At 37.5% G+C, this 19,207-nt stretch overlaps 1 protein-coding gene across 3 annotated transcripts; it reads left to right on the top strand.

Moving 5' to 3' along the window:
• Positions 1-13,608: 13,608 nt before the first annotated feature.
• On the top strand, positions 13,609-18,967 carry LOC105039273 (uncharacterized). 3 transcript variants are annotated; one of them, XM_073245360.1, is made up of 4 exons: positions 13,609-13,967; positions 14,112-14,336; positions 17,392-18,349; positions 18,805-18,967. In XM_073245360.1, the coding sequence occupies exons 3-4, from the start codon at positions 17,439-17,441 to the stop codon at positions 18,839-18,841; spliced, it is 948 nt and encodes a 315-aa protein (XP_073101461.1). In that variant the 5' UTR covers positions 13,609-13,967; positions 14,112-14,336; positions 17,392-17,438; the 3' UTR covers positions 18,842-18,967. The 3 variants fall into 3 exon arrangements, with proteins under 3 accessions (XP_073101461.1, XP_010913672.1, XP_073101465.1); XM_010915370.4 differs by lacking the exon at positions 14,112-14,336 and having other exon boundaries at positions 13,612-13,967; XM_073245364.1 differs by lacking the exons at positions 13,609-13,967; positions 14,112-14,336 and adding an exon at positions 14,445-14,469.
• The last annotated feature ends 240 nt before the right edge of the window (positions 18,968-19,207 follow it).

Genomic DNA, 19,207 nt, shown 5'->3' with positions numbered 1-19,207 from the left:
ACAATCTCTCAACAATTCATGGTGAAAATCTAAGGGAGGAGAAGGGGTCTATTTATAGAGAAGTTTTCTAGACCTAACCAGACTCTCCTCCACCCAATCTCGATGAAATCAGAAATGAAGAAGACTCAGATTAGGAGTCTTCTTCCTCCTCTCTGTCACACTACACATAGGGTTTTTTTTTGGTCTAAGGCCCAAATGGGTTGGGTTATTATATTTTCTCTCCCTTAAAATAATTTTATTCTTGAAATTAATTTTACTTGATCAATAACTTTAAAAGAATATCGATTATGTCATTTTTGAATTTTTAATAGTCTACCTTATATAGTACTTATTTCATAAGATTTTGATATAATAAAATTATGTGAGATCTCAAACTTATTCCCTTTATGTTGGTTTCTCAATTTTTTTTCAACAAACAATAACATTTTGACCTGTTATTTAAATACCAAAATTATTTGTCCATTATATTGATTGATTAACTCACTACCTTTAATAAAAACTAAAGATGGCCTAAACATCAAACACTTCTTATAATTATAGGCTTCTTTTTCTTTTAACCTCCCAATAACTTTAACAACTAGACTTCTATCTTAAGAAAACCTCAACCTTCTACGTCAGTTTGACTAACAACATCAAATCTCGAAAAAATGAGATCCATGTCAAAATATTCTAGGTTGAACTGACAAAAAAACTATCAAGCTGTTAACAATAAACTTGAGATATCTAGGATTTCTTGGCATTATTTACAATGAAATAACCTACTGCTAAAAATTATCCGGTTATGATCAGCTTAGGTTAAAATTTGTAGCATCCTTTCATTATCAATAAAATCCTTCCTTATTTGTAACTAATGTATTCCATAATATCTTTTAATTTAAAAGATTAATATTTTTAATCAATTTAAATCATCATATTTTTGCTGCACACTCTGATCTTAATTTATCAAATTATATAAGTTTATCAAAAGATAAAAATATCATTGTATGTTAGATCAATCAAAGATAGATCCAACCTTCAAATTTTATAAAAAACTTAGAGTAAAATTTTAAGTTTCTTTATCTTTACTATCCCTTGGACATAGCACATCAAAATTAAATCTTGATCCACTTTTCATATTTGAAATCATTGCATAAGCTTCACCACTCTTCAAGAATCCAACATATCTAGAATTAATTGGAGTTAACCTTCAATTTATCTTATAATTATTTAGATAATTTTTAAACCAATCTTTCTTTGTAAAAGAATTAACTCTAATTTGAATAAACTAGAAGAACTCAAGTCAACATCTTTGTAAGCAGAATCAACTTGATTATTTCTTGTAAAGCTTCCTTCATCACAACTCTTAGCATCAATAGATAAATCTATATAAAATCTTATCCCTTATATAAGTCATTCAAAATATAACAATAGCGAGATATCTTAGATCAGTTTAGAAATCTAAATTTTAATTTAAATAATTAATATACTCCACTATCTTCAATAATCATAAAAAAAATTAAGAAATCTAATCCAAAGATGATAATACGAATTATTAAAGATTCCATCATAATATGTATATCATACTCTAACAAAATTAATTTTTTTATTTAATTTAACAATAATATCAAAATAACTTAGATCTACTTAGAAAAATAAATTTTTGATTTGAAATTCAATGCAACTTGAAAAATCAAAAAATCATATCCAAATATGATATTTTAAATAATCAAAGATTTTATCAAGATGTGTATCTCATATTCTCATAATAAAATTCAAGTATATTTTTCATCTAAATTCGAGTTTCATATACGATCATCTTATAGGTTCAATGCTCAAAAATATTTTTCTTTCATATAATACAATTCCTTCTTAGATCATACCCAAATTAACTTCCTTTTGATAAGTCTAAAATTTATAATTCTCAGACAATTATCATTGAAATCAGAAAAGTTATCATGATCTTCAACCATATAAGTTTAGCATTCTAAAATCATCGAGTATATTCAACATAATATATCAATACCTCCCACTCCATTTCAAGATTAATACTTCTCATACTCAGGTCAACCTTACTAATTGAAATCTAAGATATAACTCGTCAATTCTATTATAGACATCATATGCCACTTATGCATAAATTTCATCATAGTATCTATTGATTCAAAATCTAAATATTGAATCCTTTCTTTTAGGTCTATCATATTCCTCAAGATCATAACCAAAGTTTAAATATTATTAAAATCATAATCTCGATTAATTAAAATTATAAGCTCAAATATCACTTAAGTCATATTCTCTAGTGATCATAACCTAAACTCTAATATCATTCTATCACATCTTTAATGATCATAATCTTAAACTCTGATATTATCTATCATACTCTATCGATCATGATCCTAAAATTTGATATCGCTTATATCACAGTTCCTAGTAATTTTAAACCTAAGCTCTGATACCATTTTATCACGTCTTGAATCCAACATCCGGGCCGAATACGTGATGGCCGCACACTCTTTAGGGTAAGTCCTAAAGAATATGCAAGGTCTAAAATAATTCATTTCAACCTCAACATCCATAATGTTTAATTTCAATAATAATTAGTAAAACTTACATAATTATAATTTAAATTTTTTCAATCTTCTGATCAGGTATCAATGACACTCTATCTATACATCTACTCACTCGTAAATCTATACTATAGCAAATTATGAGCATCCTGTAATTTTGAGAAGAAAAAAAAATGAAGAGGTGTGAGCTTTATAACCCAATAAAAATTTTGCATATCACACTAATATAATAATATAATCAAAAAATAAAAATAAATAATAAAATATAAAATCTCATGTTCAATATTCAGAATACTGTAAACATCCATAAATTATCTGTCTTGTTGAAAGAGATAAATTATCATATGTTAACAGATGAAATACTTTTATTCTGCATTAGTTTTATATCTTGTTTTCTATTTCTTTTTTTATAATCATATGATCTTTAACCTTTTTTTTTTGACTCTGGACTAACCAAGACTATGCCTCAATCTCCATCCGATCAAATTTTCACTCATAAGCCCATCAAGATTGTCCCACATATGAGCTTCTGGCTGACTGTCCCACGTATGAAAGTCCGTGGGGACTGTCCCAGGCATAAGCTCCTGACGGACTATCCTAGGCATTAGCTCCTGACCGGTTGATCCACGTATAAGTCTATGGAGGCTATCCCAGGTATAAGCTCCTAACAGACTGTCCCAGGCATAAACTCCTAACGGACTGTTCTACATGACGAGACTAGTCCAAACTATATTTTTTTCATAAAATTATAATATATTGACTTCATTAATCAATTTTAATTTGTAGTGTGATCAAGACAAATATATCATACCCATATAATCATTCCATCAATCACTGATACATATATATTGACAAAACATACTCATGCTTAAAAATTATATAAGCATATAACGATGTCTCAAACATAGCAAATTCATCGATCACAAATTCAATGATGTAAAATCAATGATACAAGATCAATGATAAAATAACATATATAATGGTGATCATATATAGGAGTTCTTACCTCTACTTGTGATTGATCCACGTCCAACAATCAACGAACTTTTTAATTTATGAATTTCAAAAGTAAAATATTATGTTTGACATCTTATGCAGACAGTCGCATCTCTACATGACCATGATTAAACATAAAAATTATATGTAAAAAAATTACAGATAAACGATCCTAATAACATAAATCCAGGACCTAGTCTAGGATCAATCAAAAGATTAGAATTTGTCTAAGTATCTGGACCCTTCATTAGTCCATAAGATTTCTTAGAAAGAAAAAATCATGAAGAGAAAGAAAATTTTAGAAAGAGAAAGTAGAAAGAGAAACTCTTTATATTTTTTCAAAGAGAAAATTATGATCAAGATCATTAGGGGTCATGTCATTTCGACTCAATATGGATTAACTATGATCAGATGCTATAAATTTCGAATAAGGACCGGATTGAGATCCAACCTACTGTATGAATTTCAAAATAATTCCAGATCATCTTATTTTTATCTCAAATTTATCCTAGGGTCTGTGATGCAATTAAAGAGAGAAAGAGAGAGTAGAAAAACCCTAGAGAGAGAAAAAGAGAGAGGAGAGAGAAAAAATTTTTCTCTCTTTTTCTTTTTTTTCTTTCTTTTCTTCTCTTCTTCTTTTCTTTTCTTTTCTTCTTTCTTTTCCTGGCAGAATAGAGGATGAAGGGGCAGTGATTCTTGGTGGGCTGGTGGTCGGAAGATCGATGATAGGTGGGGGTAATAGATGGCCGGAGGTGATGGAAACAAAGAACGACCGGTGGCAGCAAAAATAAGGGACGACCGACAGCCAGTGGTCGGCCAACAAAAGAAAATAAAATTTTTAAAAAAATAAGGGACCTCTAATTTTTCTTCATTTCTTTCATCATTAGCCGATCACTGGCGGCCATGAGCTTCTAAAAAGATAGCAGGTAGGTGGGGGTTCACGATCCAGGGGTGTGACACCATAGATGGCAGCATCGATGGTCAGAAAAAGGAGGAGAAAGGCTCATTCAAAATAGGAAAAAATAGGAGTTCTCTTTTCTTGATTTTTTCGGCAAGACAGGTGGTCAGCGGTAAGGCCTGAGCCAAGAGAAGATAGGGAAGAGAAAGAGAAGGAAGGATCAAGCCCTTACCTCAGCTCCGACGATCGAGAAAAGCTTCGACGACTCTTCTTTCCGTCCAGCAACTCATAAAGATCATCTCAAAAAATTTCGGCAATCTCTCAACAATTCATGGTGAAAATCTAAGGGAGGAGAAGGGATCTATTTATAGAGGAGTTTTTTAGACCTAACCAGACTCTCTTCCACCCGATCTTGATGAAATCAGAAAAGAAAAAGACTTCGATTAGGAGTCTTCTTCCTCCTCTCTGTCACACGCTACGCACAGGATTTTTTTTTTTGGGGGGGCTTTAAAAATTTGGGTTTGGTCTAGGGCCCAGATGGGTTGGGTTATTATACCTAAGGTTTCAATTTGCTTATCCAATTGGTCTTTTACACTATTTTATATTTTTTGAATAATTCTCTGGCTTCTAATTTTCTACTATTAACATAACTATATATGAAAATATCACCAATAAATATGAGAAAATATTTAAAGTAAGGAGATGGATGGTGCATGGGAGGTAGCTTAAATGGGTAATGGTGGGAACTGCTTATGACTCATTATATACGAAATGAGGTAACAACCCTGTTAAGAGAAATTCTTTGTGCACCGCACACAGTGCGAAACACACGCATCGCACACGGTTATTGGCTCACACATGGGGCTAGACAGCGGCACAAGAAAAAAAAAAATTTTGCCTGGCCCCACACAATGAATAAAGAATTTCTCCTCTATTAAATAGCACCTTATACGTTTCTAGGGGGTGGAGCCCTGCAAAACAATACAGACGGCCCACCATCCTCTCCATCTCTCTCTCATAGAAAATCAAAATTAAATAAAATAAGAACAATACATTTTCTCCAAATAATACAAGATAGAATTTGGTGATTCAAATAGAATCAGTATGGTGATCTAAGATCATTAATAATCCAAATTTTTTGATGATCTAATCATCAGTGATCTTAAATCATTATGTTTGATAGGCCATGATCTAGTGATGAAAGATCTTCAGATATCCATGAACAATCTGTTTGATATTATATGAGAATTGAAGATTACTAATTATATAATGCCAAAACTATCAAAATATATTTCATAAAAATATATTTATTAATCATATATAATATATTATAAATAAAATATTAATTTATTAATTTTATATTAATAAATAAAAAAAATTATAAAATATATTAAATATTATTATGAAATAAATATTTTTATTTATATTTATAATATATTATTTATCAATACAAATATTTACTTTTATTAAAAAAATAAGGTAAATAAAAGTAATATATTAAATATTTTTATTATATAAATATAAAGTAAAATAAGATATTTTTACTCAAATATAAAATTATCATTGAATCATAATATGATAATAAGATGAATATTAATATATTATAATGTAATATATATCACAAATATAATAATATTATTGAATATAATATAATACCATATATATAATTTTGATATAATATATTAATAATAAATTAATATACCAAATTTTTTACTAGATTGAAGGGTATTTTTGTCCTTGTATTTAAGTCTACAATCACTATTTGGGGATGATCTTGGATTTCCAACATCGAGGATGAGTATCCCATCATTAGGTTCGGAGTGATTTGAGAAAGGGATGATTTAAAATTACTGTCATGTAGAATCACTATGGTATAATCAAATACGATAATCTCATTAGTTCTATCCATAATATCATAAATTTTGAATGGATCATTCTATACCAAATACCCTCTGAATGTATTATATATTTAAATGAACCAAATAAAGACAATGAGAATCATTTAGTTTAATTTCAATTCCAATCAAGAGCTAAATACTTCTTGAGATATGGATATTTCGATTCTCATTCAAATCGATTTGATTTCAATCGCATCCACAAATCAAATACACTCCAAATTTAATCACAAACATCATGATCAACCTATGTCCAACCCCAATGGACACTAGTGTTTGGCCTCCACTATGCAGCAAATTTTTATTTCCTCATCATATTTATTCAATACATGCTCGCTGCTCCACACTCCCTATAGCTATGAGAGTCCCTTTTATAATTATCATTTTTTTATAATAAATATACAAAAAAATTAGAAAAATATCATTCTAAATCATTAAAAAAAAAAATCTATATCTAAAATACAAAGAGCTATAATGCATTTTTTTACATAATTAACATTCTATTTTTTTTCTTTATATTATCAAATATAACTTGCTAATAAATTATTGTTTAATCCAATATTAATAATCAAATTATTTAATTATGTCATGGATATTTTTACTGCTAGTGAATATTTTTTTTTACTTACCATAAAAAATTAATTTTTTATTGAAATGCTACCACAACTTTGAAATCTTTGCAACATTTTTTCAAAATATATCTTATAATATTTTCTATATATTATGATATCTTATATTAATATGATATAATATTATTATATAATATTATTATATTATATTATATCATACTAATATGACATATTAATATAATATTATTTCTATTATACAATATTATTATATATGATAATATAGTATAATATATTATAGTATATTAATATAAATTATTACATATTAAACATATTATATTATTATTATATTATTATATAAATATATTATATATAATAATTGATATAATATATTGTTATATTATTATATTATAATATATAATAATAAATTATATTATTATATTACTATACATCACTATATTATTATAATATATTATAACAATTATCATATATAATAATTATATATTATAATAATATAAGATATTATATTATACTATAATAATATGTTGTAGTATTTAATATAAATATTATTATATAACATACTATGTTAATATAATATACTATAATATAATATTATTTTATTATATTATAATATATTAATATATCATGTTAATATTATTATACATTATTATACCATTATTATAATATATTATAGTATATTATAATATATTATGTATATTATGTTAATATCTTATATTAATATAACATAATATAATATATATTATTATATATAATAACATATTATATTATTATATTATCATAGTATTATATTATTATATACAATAATATAGTATAATATATTATATTATATTTGCATATATTATTATATATAGATATATTATACTATTATATTATTATTATAGTATTAGATGAATATTATATATTATATTATTATATTTTTACTGCGAGGAAATATTTTCTTAGTCATCAAAAAAAATTATTCAAAATGCTACCATAACTTTGGAATCTATGCCATATTTTTTTCAAAATAAATAATATTTTTTATCTATGTATATTACCAAAATTTAACAAAATTTTATTAATAATTTTTTAAAACATATTTTTTATAATTTAAGATTTTTTTGTAATTATAGTGAAATGGTGGACTGCTCTGTAAAAATAATAAGTAGAAAGAATTTTTGTAAAAATATATTTTTTTTAAGTTCCATCCAGAACTTTCTAACTCATTCTCTATACCCTAGATCCTACCCTCCACTCTCGATCCCTAAACCCTAGCCCCCTTTGTTCCTCCGTCCGTCGCTCCCCGACAGCATAGCCCACTCTCTTCACCCCTCCTCCCACAATCTCTCCTCCGCATTCTTCTCCCACAGGCTAGCCCCCAGAACGGCCCCATGGCCTCCAGTCGGATCTTTTCCTCCCTCCTTCATTCCTCTGCCCGTCATTCCCCGACGGTGTGACCCACCCCATCGAGTATACAACCAATCCTTTCCTCCCTGGTCCCCTCCATTGATCTCCCCCACCGTTCCCCCGCTCGCGATCTCCAAATGCTAGCCCCTAGATCAGCCCATGCCCTCCCATTGGGTTCTTTCCTCCCTCCTTTGCTTCTCCATCCACTGCTTCCTAGCGGCGTGGCCCACCTGCTCCGCCCCTCATCCCCCACTGTCTGCTCCCGATTCCTCTCCCACATACTTCCTTCTCTGTCATTTCATTGAGTAGACAACTGCTGCCGCGTCATTGTCTCCACCATCCCTTCCATCGATCTCCTCCACCGCTGGCGCCAGCGAAAAGATGTGTGCGAGGTAATCAATGTCGTTGCTGACATCCAGTTTGATGAGAGACTGCCACTGATCTTGACGGCCCTTGAGGTTATCGATAACTCGATCCACCTCACGATAAGCCCTCCTCTTCCTCCTCCCGCCGTCCCTTTTTTTTTTCAATTCTGCTTTTCCTCTTTCGCTTACTTCCTCCTCTTTTCTTTTCCTGGATTAATCTCCTCATTTTTCTCTTTTTCCTCTTCCACTCTCCCCTATCCTCTTAGCCGGATCTTCTGCCGTCCATGCTCCGACGACAGCTAGGGTTGGGGTTTCCCCTTCCCTAGGGTTAGGATTAGGGTTCATCATTTGGGTTAGGGTTACGGCTTGGATGACTCATCCAAACCTCAGCATCAAAATAAATTCTATTCCGATCCATCAGCTGAATACCACCTGTTGGGTACAAAATACCCACGGCCAAAGTTCTCAGCGGGATCAGCTGCCGGTAAGCCTTGTCCGGACTCCTACGGGAGCCGGACTTCGCCTTTAACTTTAATTGCAGGAAGACTCCGCCCGAACTCCTACGGGAGCCGGGCTCCGTCCTCAACATCAGCTGCCGGTAAGCCTTGTCCGGACTCCTACTGGAGCCGGACTTCGCTTTTAACTTTAATTGCAGGAAGACTCCGCCCGGACTCCTACGGGAGCCGGACTTCGTCCTCGACTCCAACGGCTGCAGACAGACTGCGTCCGGACTCCTACGGGAGCCGGACTCCGCCGACAACTTCAACAGCAAGTAGACTCCGCCCGGACTCCTACGGGAGCCGGGCTCCGTCCTTAACATCAGCTGCCGGTAAGCCTTGTCCGGACTCCTACGGGAGCCGGACTTCGCCTTTAACTTTAATTACAGGAAGACTCCGCCCGGACTCCTACGGGAGCCGGGCTTCGTCCTCGACTCCAACGGCTGCAGACAGACTGCGTCTGGACTCCTACGGGAGTCAGACTCCGCCGATAACTTCAACAGCAAGTAGACTCCGTCCGGACTCCTACGGGAGCCGGGCTCCGTCCTCAACATCAGCTGCCGGTAAGCCTTGTCCGGACTTCTACGGGAGCCGGATTTCATCTTTAACTTTAATTGCAGGAAGACTCCGTCCGGACTCCTACGGAAGCCGGGCTTCGTCCTCGACTCCAACGGCTGCAGACAGACTGCGTCCGGACTCCTACGGGAGCCGGACTCCGCCGATAACTTCAACAGCAAGTAGATCCGCCCGGACTCCTACGGGAGCCGGGCTCCGTCCTCAACATCAGCTGCCGGTAAGCCTTGTCCGGACTCCTACGGGAGCCGGACTTCGCCTTTAACTTTAATTGCAAGAAGACTCCGCTCGGACTCCTACGGGAGCCGGGCTTCGTCCTCGACTCCAACGGCTGCAGACAGACTGCGTCCGGACTCTTACGAGAGCCGGACTCCGCCGACAACTTCAACAGCAAGTAGACTCCGCCTGGACTCCTACGGGAGTCGGGCTCCGCCCTCAACATCAACTGCCGGTAAGCCTTGTCCGGACTCCTACGGGAGCCAGACTTCGCCTTTAACTTTAATTGCAGGAAGACTCTGCCCGGACTCCTACGGGAGCCGGGCTCCGTCCTCAACATCAGCTACCGGTAAGTCTTGTCCGGACTCCTACAGGAGCCGGACTTCGCCTTTAACTTTAATTGCAGGAAGACTCCGCCCGGACTCCTACGGGAGCCGGGCTTCGTCCTCGACTCCAACGGCTGCAGACAGACTGCGTCCGGACTCCTACGGGAGCCGGACTCCGCCGACAACTTCAACAGCAAGTAGACTCCGCCCGGACTCCTACGGGAGCCGGGCTCCGTCCTCAACATCAGCTGCCGGTAAGCCTTGTCCGGACTTCTACGGGAGCCGGACTTCGCCTTTAACTTTAATTGCAGGAAGACTCCGCCCGGACTCCTACGGGAGCCGGGCTTCGTCCTCGACTCCAACGGCTGCAGACAGACTACGTCCGGACTCCTACGGGAGCCGGACTCCGCCAACAACTTCAACAGCAAGTAGACTCCGCCCGGACTCCTACGGGAGTTGGGCTCCGCCCTCAACATCAACTGCCGGTAAGCCTTGTCCGGACTCCTACGGGAGCCGGACTTCGCCTTTGACTTTAATTGCAGGAAGACCCCGCCCGGACTCTTACGAAAGCCGGACTTCGTCATCAGCTCCGACCGCTGTCGAACTTCAGCCAACGAATCTGCACTCCCAAGCAGGCCACGGTAACGGGCAACACTGCTCCACTCCCTGCGGCGGACCCTACGCGACCCCATTACTCCCTGACAGGCTGTATTAACGGCCATGATTCTGTTCCGCTCCCTGCGGCGAACCCCACGTGACCCCATTACTCCCTGACAGGCTATATTAACGGCCATGATTCTGCTCCACTTCCTGCGGCAGGCCCCACGTGGCACACCCCGATGATTGCCACGGGTCCACCCCGCTACTCTCTGCAACAAACTCCGCCTGACCCTGGGCAGCCCGCTGCCAGACGGTTACAGATGTCGCTATCAGGCTACTGCCCCCTCCGCCTATAAAAGGGGGCTCCAGATACGTTATTCTATAAGCTCTCATCCTTTATCTAAAAACTCTGCTAAATTCTCTATTCGAGCACTCCATTCTTGTTGAGGCAGAGAACTGACTTGAGCGTCGGAGGGTCTTGCCGGAGCAACCCCACCTCCGGTTTAGACTTTCTTTGCAGGTCCCGATGGTGACCGCGACTTCCTCGACTCCAGCTTCTCCCGCGCAAGCGGATTTTTGCACCAACAGGATTGGCGCTAGAGGAAGGGGCTGTGTCTTCGCAATACCCTTGTTCTTAAAAGAGCGCTCAACGGATCCACCTCCGATTTAGACTTCCTTTGCAGGTCCCGGCGGCGACCGCGACTTTCCCGACTCCAGCTTCTCCGACGCAAGCGGATTTTTGCACCAACACCACCCAAATTATATACTCTAGGCCCACCCTACATGCTGATCCATATCCCGCTCCCAACTCATTGGGCTCTAACCCAATGGTTTGAGCCCAGGTCCAAAGGCCTAACCCAAGCCCAATACCATGGGCTGTAATCCAAAAGCCTCAGCCCAGATCCAAAATGATATGTAGCCCAAGCCTAACCCATAATCTAACCCAACTCAAGCCCACAAATCCATAGGCCCATGTCCAGCCCAACCCTATATGCAACTGGATCCTGATCCAGAAATACGAGTCTGAACCCACATTAATCTTAACCCATACCCATGGACCCGAACCTATCCACAAACCTGAACCTGTTTATGAATCTAGATCCTTCATCGGACTCGTATCCATGCCCGTGGACCCAAACCCATCCACAAATCCAAACCCGTTTACGAATCTAGATTCTTTACCGGACCTGTATCTTAAACCCATTTACATACCCATTATTAAACCTGTTTACATATCTTTTATCAGACACGTATCTTAAACCCATTTGCATTCTCGTTCAGCCATCTCCTCTCTACCCGTCAGCACTCCATCTTCTCGTTCAGCCATGACCCGATTCTTTATTTTTTTTTCTGACACAAGAAGGCTGCTGTACTACAGCAGCAACCATATCCGGATCCTTGCATTTGAGATTTTTTTCATATTTACGAAACATCATGGACAGCAGCAACCCCTGTCCAACTTTATGAGCACTGGAAGGCTCCTGCATTACAGCAACAACCATGCTCTAAAATTTCTTTTTGACATAGTAAGGCTACTGCACTGTAGTAGCAACTGTGTTTGGACCCTCTGACGACCCCTCTCCTAATCTCTGACTGCTTCATCCCTAAATGATGTCATAAAATAAGGAGCAAAAGGTTGTTGTTGACAAAACAACAACCCTCCTTTGTAGCTAGTGAGAAACAAAATTAGATTTTTCATACGATGCTAAAAATTACATAATATTGATGGAGAACAAAAAAAAATTATCTGATTCTGCTCTGATCACGAACTTCCTCGCTAAAACAATCATTGCTCAAACAATCTTTTCTTAATGTGTACAATAAATTGAAACATATAATGAGCAAAAAAATAAAAAAAACAAAGAAAGAAAGAATCCAAAACTAACTGAAAACCCCACCTTGGAACCTTCATCTGACCAACTAAGCCAGCAACTCTCACAAAATCCTTCTTAAACATAATTTCTCCATATCCTCTGTCATCCACAAATGAATGTCCTATCTAATCTACCTTCCTTATCATTTCTTCCCACCATTCCTCCTGCCGCACACAGCCACTATCCGTAGTCTTTACAATACTTTTTTTTCCTCTTCCAATACTGAACAGCACACTGACACGTTACACGTCTATTACATCAAATCATTTCTCTTTTAATTACCTCCCAAATCTACTCTAAAACTCTTCTCTCCCCACTCTTTCTGGACCTAATCCCATATCTACTACGCCCTGTTCTTCTCCCGTCGTTTCCTTCTTTTTTTTTTTTTTTTTCCCTCAAGTGTACGGAACTAATGGCACGTGGGGAGAGTGCATAGTCAACGAGGATGCCACACGGCACGTGGGGATGGTGTACAGTCAGTTTCAATTGCGCATGTCAGCGAACATGCCACGTGGTATGTCAGGAGAGCACAGGATGCACTTTAATATATAGAATAGATGTGCTACATCTGCCATGAACAATAATAATATGTGGTCATGAATAAGAAAGCTAGCTCCTCCACATTGATCATTGCTCTCCACATTTTAGTCAGAATTGACTTTGTAAAAATGAGCGGATAGAATTCTTCGAGCAAAGTGAACGACACAGAAGCTGGAGATGCCGAATCTTAGATTTTTCCCGCCGTCAACATCCTCTCCGGCCTGGTGGCCCGTGGCATGGAAAAAACGCCGGTGAGAAAGTTTTAAGAAGACTTTAGAAAGAGGCAGGCGAAATGCTTTCGATGGACCATTATTTTTCCTGTGTTTTTGTTTGGCAGAGCCGGTGTCCCCGCGCCCTCTCTCCCACACGTGCAAAGGATACGAAGGCAAGACGCGCATGCGGTGCGCGGGTGCGCATGCGGTGCGTGCGGACTGCGGAAAAGTTCTTCCGCGGAGATGACGACACCAAAGTATGGTCTTGAAAGCGTCCACGCAATCGGCCTTTTGGAGTGGACCCCGTGATCCGGAGTCGACGGCTTGGGAGGGCGGCACCCACGTCTCCCAAGAGTCAAGGGCACCGCCGTGTACAATCCAGCGAGCTAGGGTTTGGAATTCTTCCGCAGCGAGCCGCGCATCTGGATCGTGAACGGAATCGCAGCAGGCAAGAAGGTTCGCCAACTAATCCTCTCTGATCGGAATTGAGATTCAGTTCTTTTTCTTTGTTCTCATTTTCTCATCTTGATTCTTTTCGTTGATTTCTCACTCGTATGCCGTGGTGGATTGATGTATTTTGCCACTTCTGGCTGAATCTAGGTTTTTCCGAGTCTTTGGGGTTTTCTTGGAACCTTGCGGCGTTAGTCGCGGCGCCTGGTTCCAAGATGTATGGCTGTGGATGATATGACGATGAGTGGTTGGATTAGGATTTTGCATGCTTCTGGTTGTAGATTGCGTGCTTCCTTGGATGGCTTCTCTGGGGATTAAGAAACATTTGTTTGTAACTCCCATCCTGGGACTGTTTTTGTAGCATTATCCAAGTAGGTATGGTGAATTCGAGATAAACCAGTTTCTTTGTTAAAATTGTAAGTTTCGTTGCTTTCTTTTGATTGAGAACATGGTGGCGTCATAAAGTCAAGATTTTGATTATATTCTTGAGTATCGGAAAAGAGAATAGGTAATTCCTTATGAATTAATATTTTCTGAATGGTAACAGGAAAACATAATCCAACATTCAGCTTGTGGATTTGTGGGATTAGATTTGAAATAAATGCTTAAGTATTGGATATGCAGTCAGGCATGCTCGGGAAATGACTACCTGGTAAAGTTTTTGTCTTCCACAATTCAAAATGAACTTTCTGGAAGCCTTCTTCGATAGTGTTGAATCAGATTTTTCCTTCATGTCTACGCTTGAACAGTGGTTTGGAAGGCTTCACATAGCACCCGTTTTTTTTATTAGCATGAGCTTGCAGGCCTAGGAGACCTTGACGTCTGGCTGAGCATTTTTTGAATCTTTCGCTTAATTACTTTAAGTTTTATAATCTTTTGCATCAGAAAAAACTCAATCATATGTTTGGTATTTTTGGATGATACTTAGCTTTTGTGTTGGTGGTAGGCATTCCTAGAAAGGACACTTGGATATAGAGTTCTAGTGAGGCTTATTTCATTTATATTATTGTAAATCCTTGTGTTTCCTTCTCCTCTCTAGTTTTCGCACTACCCAAACCAATAAACTTGCTTTGGTTCAAAAAACCAGATTAAATTTATTGATCAAAGACCAAAGCTTAAGCAACTAAGGAAAAATTGGCACTTGCATTGATATTCTAGAGTCTATTACCTGTATTATAACTAGCAAGCAGCACGAGAACATCTGTATATCTTGTATTAGCTGACATCATGATGGCATAGCCATTAGAAAATTGTGCAGGGTAATTTTCTATGGATGCATTTTAGGACAGTCTATTCATATGAGTCATTCTATTGTTAAAGTGAAATTTTGGATAGGTCTAGTTTTACAAGATCTGTCAACTAAAGAGTTGATTATTATCCAGTTCTCAGTTAAATGGGAACTGATTAAATCTTCTGGACTTGCTGAATTTTAGATGTGAGATGACCTTGATTATTCTTGGATGCCAGCCTGAGATTTAAGCTAACGGTGACAGTGAAAGCCACTAGATAGTGTGTTTTCTATAAAGAATATTTGATTGCTTGATCATATGACTAATGGATTGAACTAAACCCAAAATAGAAAAGCTTTGAGGATTGTGTTTTAGAAATCATTGAAACTCCAGAATATATATAGGATGGCTCTAGTCCATATTACTTTTAGATTCAAAGCACATTATGACCAACACTCAGAAGTAGGCTAGCAAAAACGACTTCAACCCATTTCCCAGCTAAATTCAACGCGGACTTTACTCACTTCACCTGACCTGTTGGTTTCATGGGTCGGGTATGGGTCCTACCAACTTGTCCTATTCGCAAGCAGAGCTCAGGTTAGAACCATTTAGAATATTTGATTTGTATATCCAAAAATCCAATTTTATTGTTACATATCTCAAAATATGATCTTATTGTTAAATTTATAAACCTAACCCTAAATTCCCAATCATATTCCAGATTCCACCTTCCCAATTCCATTCAATGCTTCACTTAGATTCTCACATCTACTTTTTTGAACCTTACATCTTCTCTCATCTACCTCAACTCCTTTCCACCCACTCCAAGCTCTTCTGTCGTTTCTTCCCCCATCCCTTCTCCCTCTTCCTCTTCCTTTTCACCTCTCCTCCTATATTTGGCTACTGGCAAAATGACTTCCTTGCTTCTTCCAATCCTCATCCAATGCCATCACCTCATCGGCTATCAGCCCCATCACATTTCCTTGATGTTCATCATTGTTTCACTAGCTGTTCATTGCTCTGCTAGCAAACAGTATCACCATGTTGGCATCCATCTTCCTTCTGTTGGACACTGGTTGCCTACCTAATGACTAACTCTCCTGGCCAGCTGCTGGTCAATGGTTTTCCTTGCACTGCTTCTCTCATTCCCTCCCTTTGGTTGAGTTTTAGCTAGTCTCATTGACCCACCAGCATGTTCAGGTTCAGAAAGTCTGACCCAGTAGTTGGTTGGATTGGATTTGAGTCAGGTGGTTTGGTTCAAGGTAGTGTGGCCCAAGCTGACCTGATCCTCAATGCCATCCCTACTAAGGTCCCAAAAAAAAAACTGGATGCACAGAGATGACATGATATATGGATCATATTTTTGGTTGTTGGTACATTTAATATGAGTTGTAGCGGATGAAATTTTTGAGGTGGATGTATAGTAAAACTTCCAATTATGAGACTAGTAAAGCATAGAAGTGTAAGAACTGCATTATTGATGTTGGTGCACGATTGAGATGATGTGGACATGTCCAGTGATGATTTATGGAGGTCTTGACCTGGAGAGGTGCAGAAATTTGCATTGATGGTTGAGAATAGGAAGAAAAATCTAAAAAGAAGCCTGGGAGGCAGGGTAATGACTACAAAAGTTCCCTCTGACAAAGGGATAGCACTTGCCAGCTAATAGGAGTGAATAATGCACACATTAAGTCAACTACAAATGGCTATCTAAGTCTTCTTATGGTCATCTCCTTTTATAATTTATAATTATTTAAGGGTTTTGTTAAAAGATTTTCCCAAGACACTTACTGGAAATAATGCCTTCATTATCTCAGACGCATTAATGTCTGGCTAGTAGTTCGAAGTGTTGTTAAGGGATTAGACATTTAGACTTCCTAAATTCTCTGTATGCCCTATTTCTGCTTTTTGATATTAACTATTTCAAATCTGCCATCAAGCTTCAGTGAAACGGATCTCCACTGCTTGTATGGTGAAGAGAGAAGTGTCTAACTAGTGATTGAGATGGAGTGATGGGAGAAATTGTAGACAGATATCTAGCAATATATCTACTTTATTTAGATGCGCAATGAAATTAAAACTTACTAGGCAATGATGTTAATGGATGGTAATATATCCCTATATTTGATATGATTAATCATATGCTAGTCTACAAAGAATTGCCCATCTGTTGTTTAATGATTTCTTTGATTGACATGCAGGTATTTGCACTCATAGTGGAAATCATTTTTATCTAGGAAAACCTAGTATGGCTTCAGATACCTCTCATAAGAGTGTGACTGAGTCCAGCTCTTTGGACTTGGAGGATATGCAGTTGAATATCAATTGGGAAGATGTGATTTGCCCCGTCTGTTTGGATTTTCCTCACAATGGAGTGCTATTACAGTGCTCTTCATATGATAAAGGCTGTAGACCATTCATGTGTGATACAGATCATACCCACTCAAACTGTCTTGACCGGTTCAAGAGTGCATATGGACTGCCTGCTGATACAAAGATTTCTTCTACTGTGACTGGGACATCTGCAGTGGGCATTCAAGCAATTCCATCTGAAACTGGCAACTGTCCAAGCTGCCCCTTGTGTAGAGGAGAGGTGACAGGGTGGATTGTCATTGATGAAGTCCGTGCATTTCTGGACACGAAGAAAAGATGCTGTCAAGAAAAACAGTGTTCTTATGTTGGCAACTATATGGAGCTGCAACTGCATGCCAAACAAGAACACCCCCATGCAAGACCATCAGAGATAGACCCAGCACAACAACTAGATTGGGAAAATTTCCAGCAGTCCTCTGAAATTATAGATGTCTTGAGTACTATCCACTCGGAAGTACCACATGGTGTGGTATTGGGGGACTATGTTATCGAGTATGGGGATGCTAGTGGTGATCAGTATGAAGATTTCCCTGGGGATGATGGGAATTGGTGGACGTCTTGCATCCTTTATCATGTATTTGATAATTTCAGGACTTCAAGAAACCAACGGAGATCAAGAGCAAGTGAGACAAGAAGAAATCACCGTAGATCAAACTATGATGTTTCAAGCATGTATGATGCTTCTACATCATCAGCAGACAATTTAGAATATCATTTTGATGACTCTGATGATGAGTTTAGAGAAGCAGTTGGTGTAGCATCTAGGGGAAGAGCTAGTCGCCGCAGGTTGTATTGAAATTCTTTGATCCTCTGTTCATATTTTTTGAATATTCTATTCATAGTTTAAAAGGTATGATATGCAGTTAAATATTTAATACCGTGCTAATAATTGATTGGAATAATGTGTCATGCATTTGCATATCTTTGTAAATCAGCATATTTACAAGATTCTTATGTTGCTGTTCACTTACATGTTGCAAAATTTTAATGATTTTTGGAAAGAAATAGTTTATTTGACAACCTTCTTTATATAAGGGATTTTTTTTGGTCATGTCCCCTGCTTCCAGAGGTTTGAGTCATCAAGAGAAATTATTGGTCTAATTGCTGCTAAAATTAGCCTCAAGTAGTTGATATATAAACTTGTAGGTATAGGTTATGGTTAGAATTATATATGCATTGTTAAGTTTCTTTTCCTCAAATGCTGATTGCGTGGGTGATGTTGACTTAATATTATGTTGCAGCTACCGGAGGCGCAGATCTCGTTTCCAGGATTCTTAGGCACCCATGTTAGGCACTTCTGTTTTTGGGGGAATGTAAATATTTTATTTCTTCTTTGGTTACCAACAAAACCCTTCTTATGAAATACTCTGTAAATATAAATGATCTCTATAGTTTTTCATGTTCCGTATTGCTGTTGGTTCTTTCAAGTCAAAATCAACCTTTAAGAGTATTTGGCAGCTTTCATAAGCTATTTTGGCAGATAACAGTGTGCTTGAGGCTGAGGGTGGATCATTCTTTATGTGAAAAATGGCATAACAAATTCTATAATGTGAAAAACCATCGTCTGTGTGAGGTCTAGTCTCCAGAAATTGGATCGGTTGGATCAGTTTTATGTGGCGCGCAGTCCTCCAGAGGCTGATCAAT

The sequence above is a fragment of the Elaeis guineensis genome, chromosome 1 (assembly GCF_000442705.2).
Source record: "Elaeis guineensis isolate ETL-2024a chromosome 1, EG11, whole genome shotgun sequence".
Taxonomy (NCBI): Eukaryota; Viridiplantae; Streptophyta; class Magnoliopsida; order Arecales; family Arecaceae; genus Elaeis; species Elaeis guineensis.
Note: the sequence above shows the minus strand (reverse complement) of the source record. Positions and strands in the feature narration are given on the sequence as shown.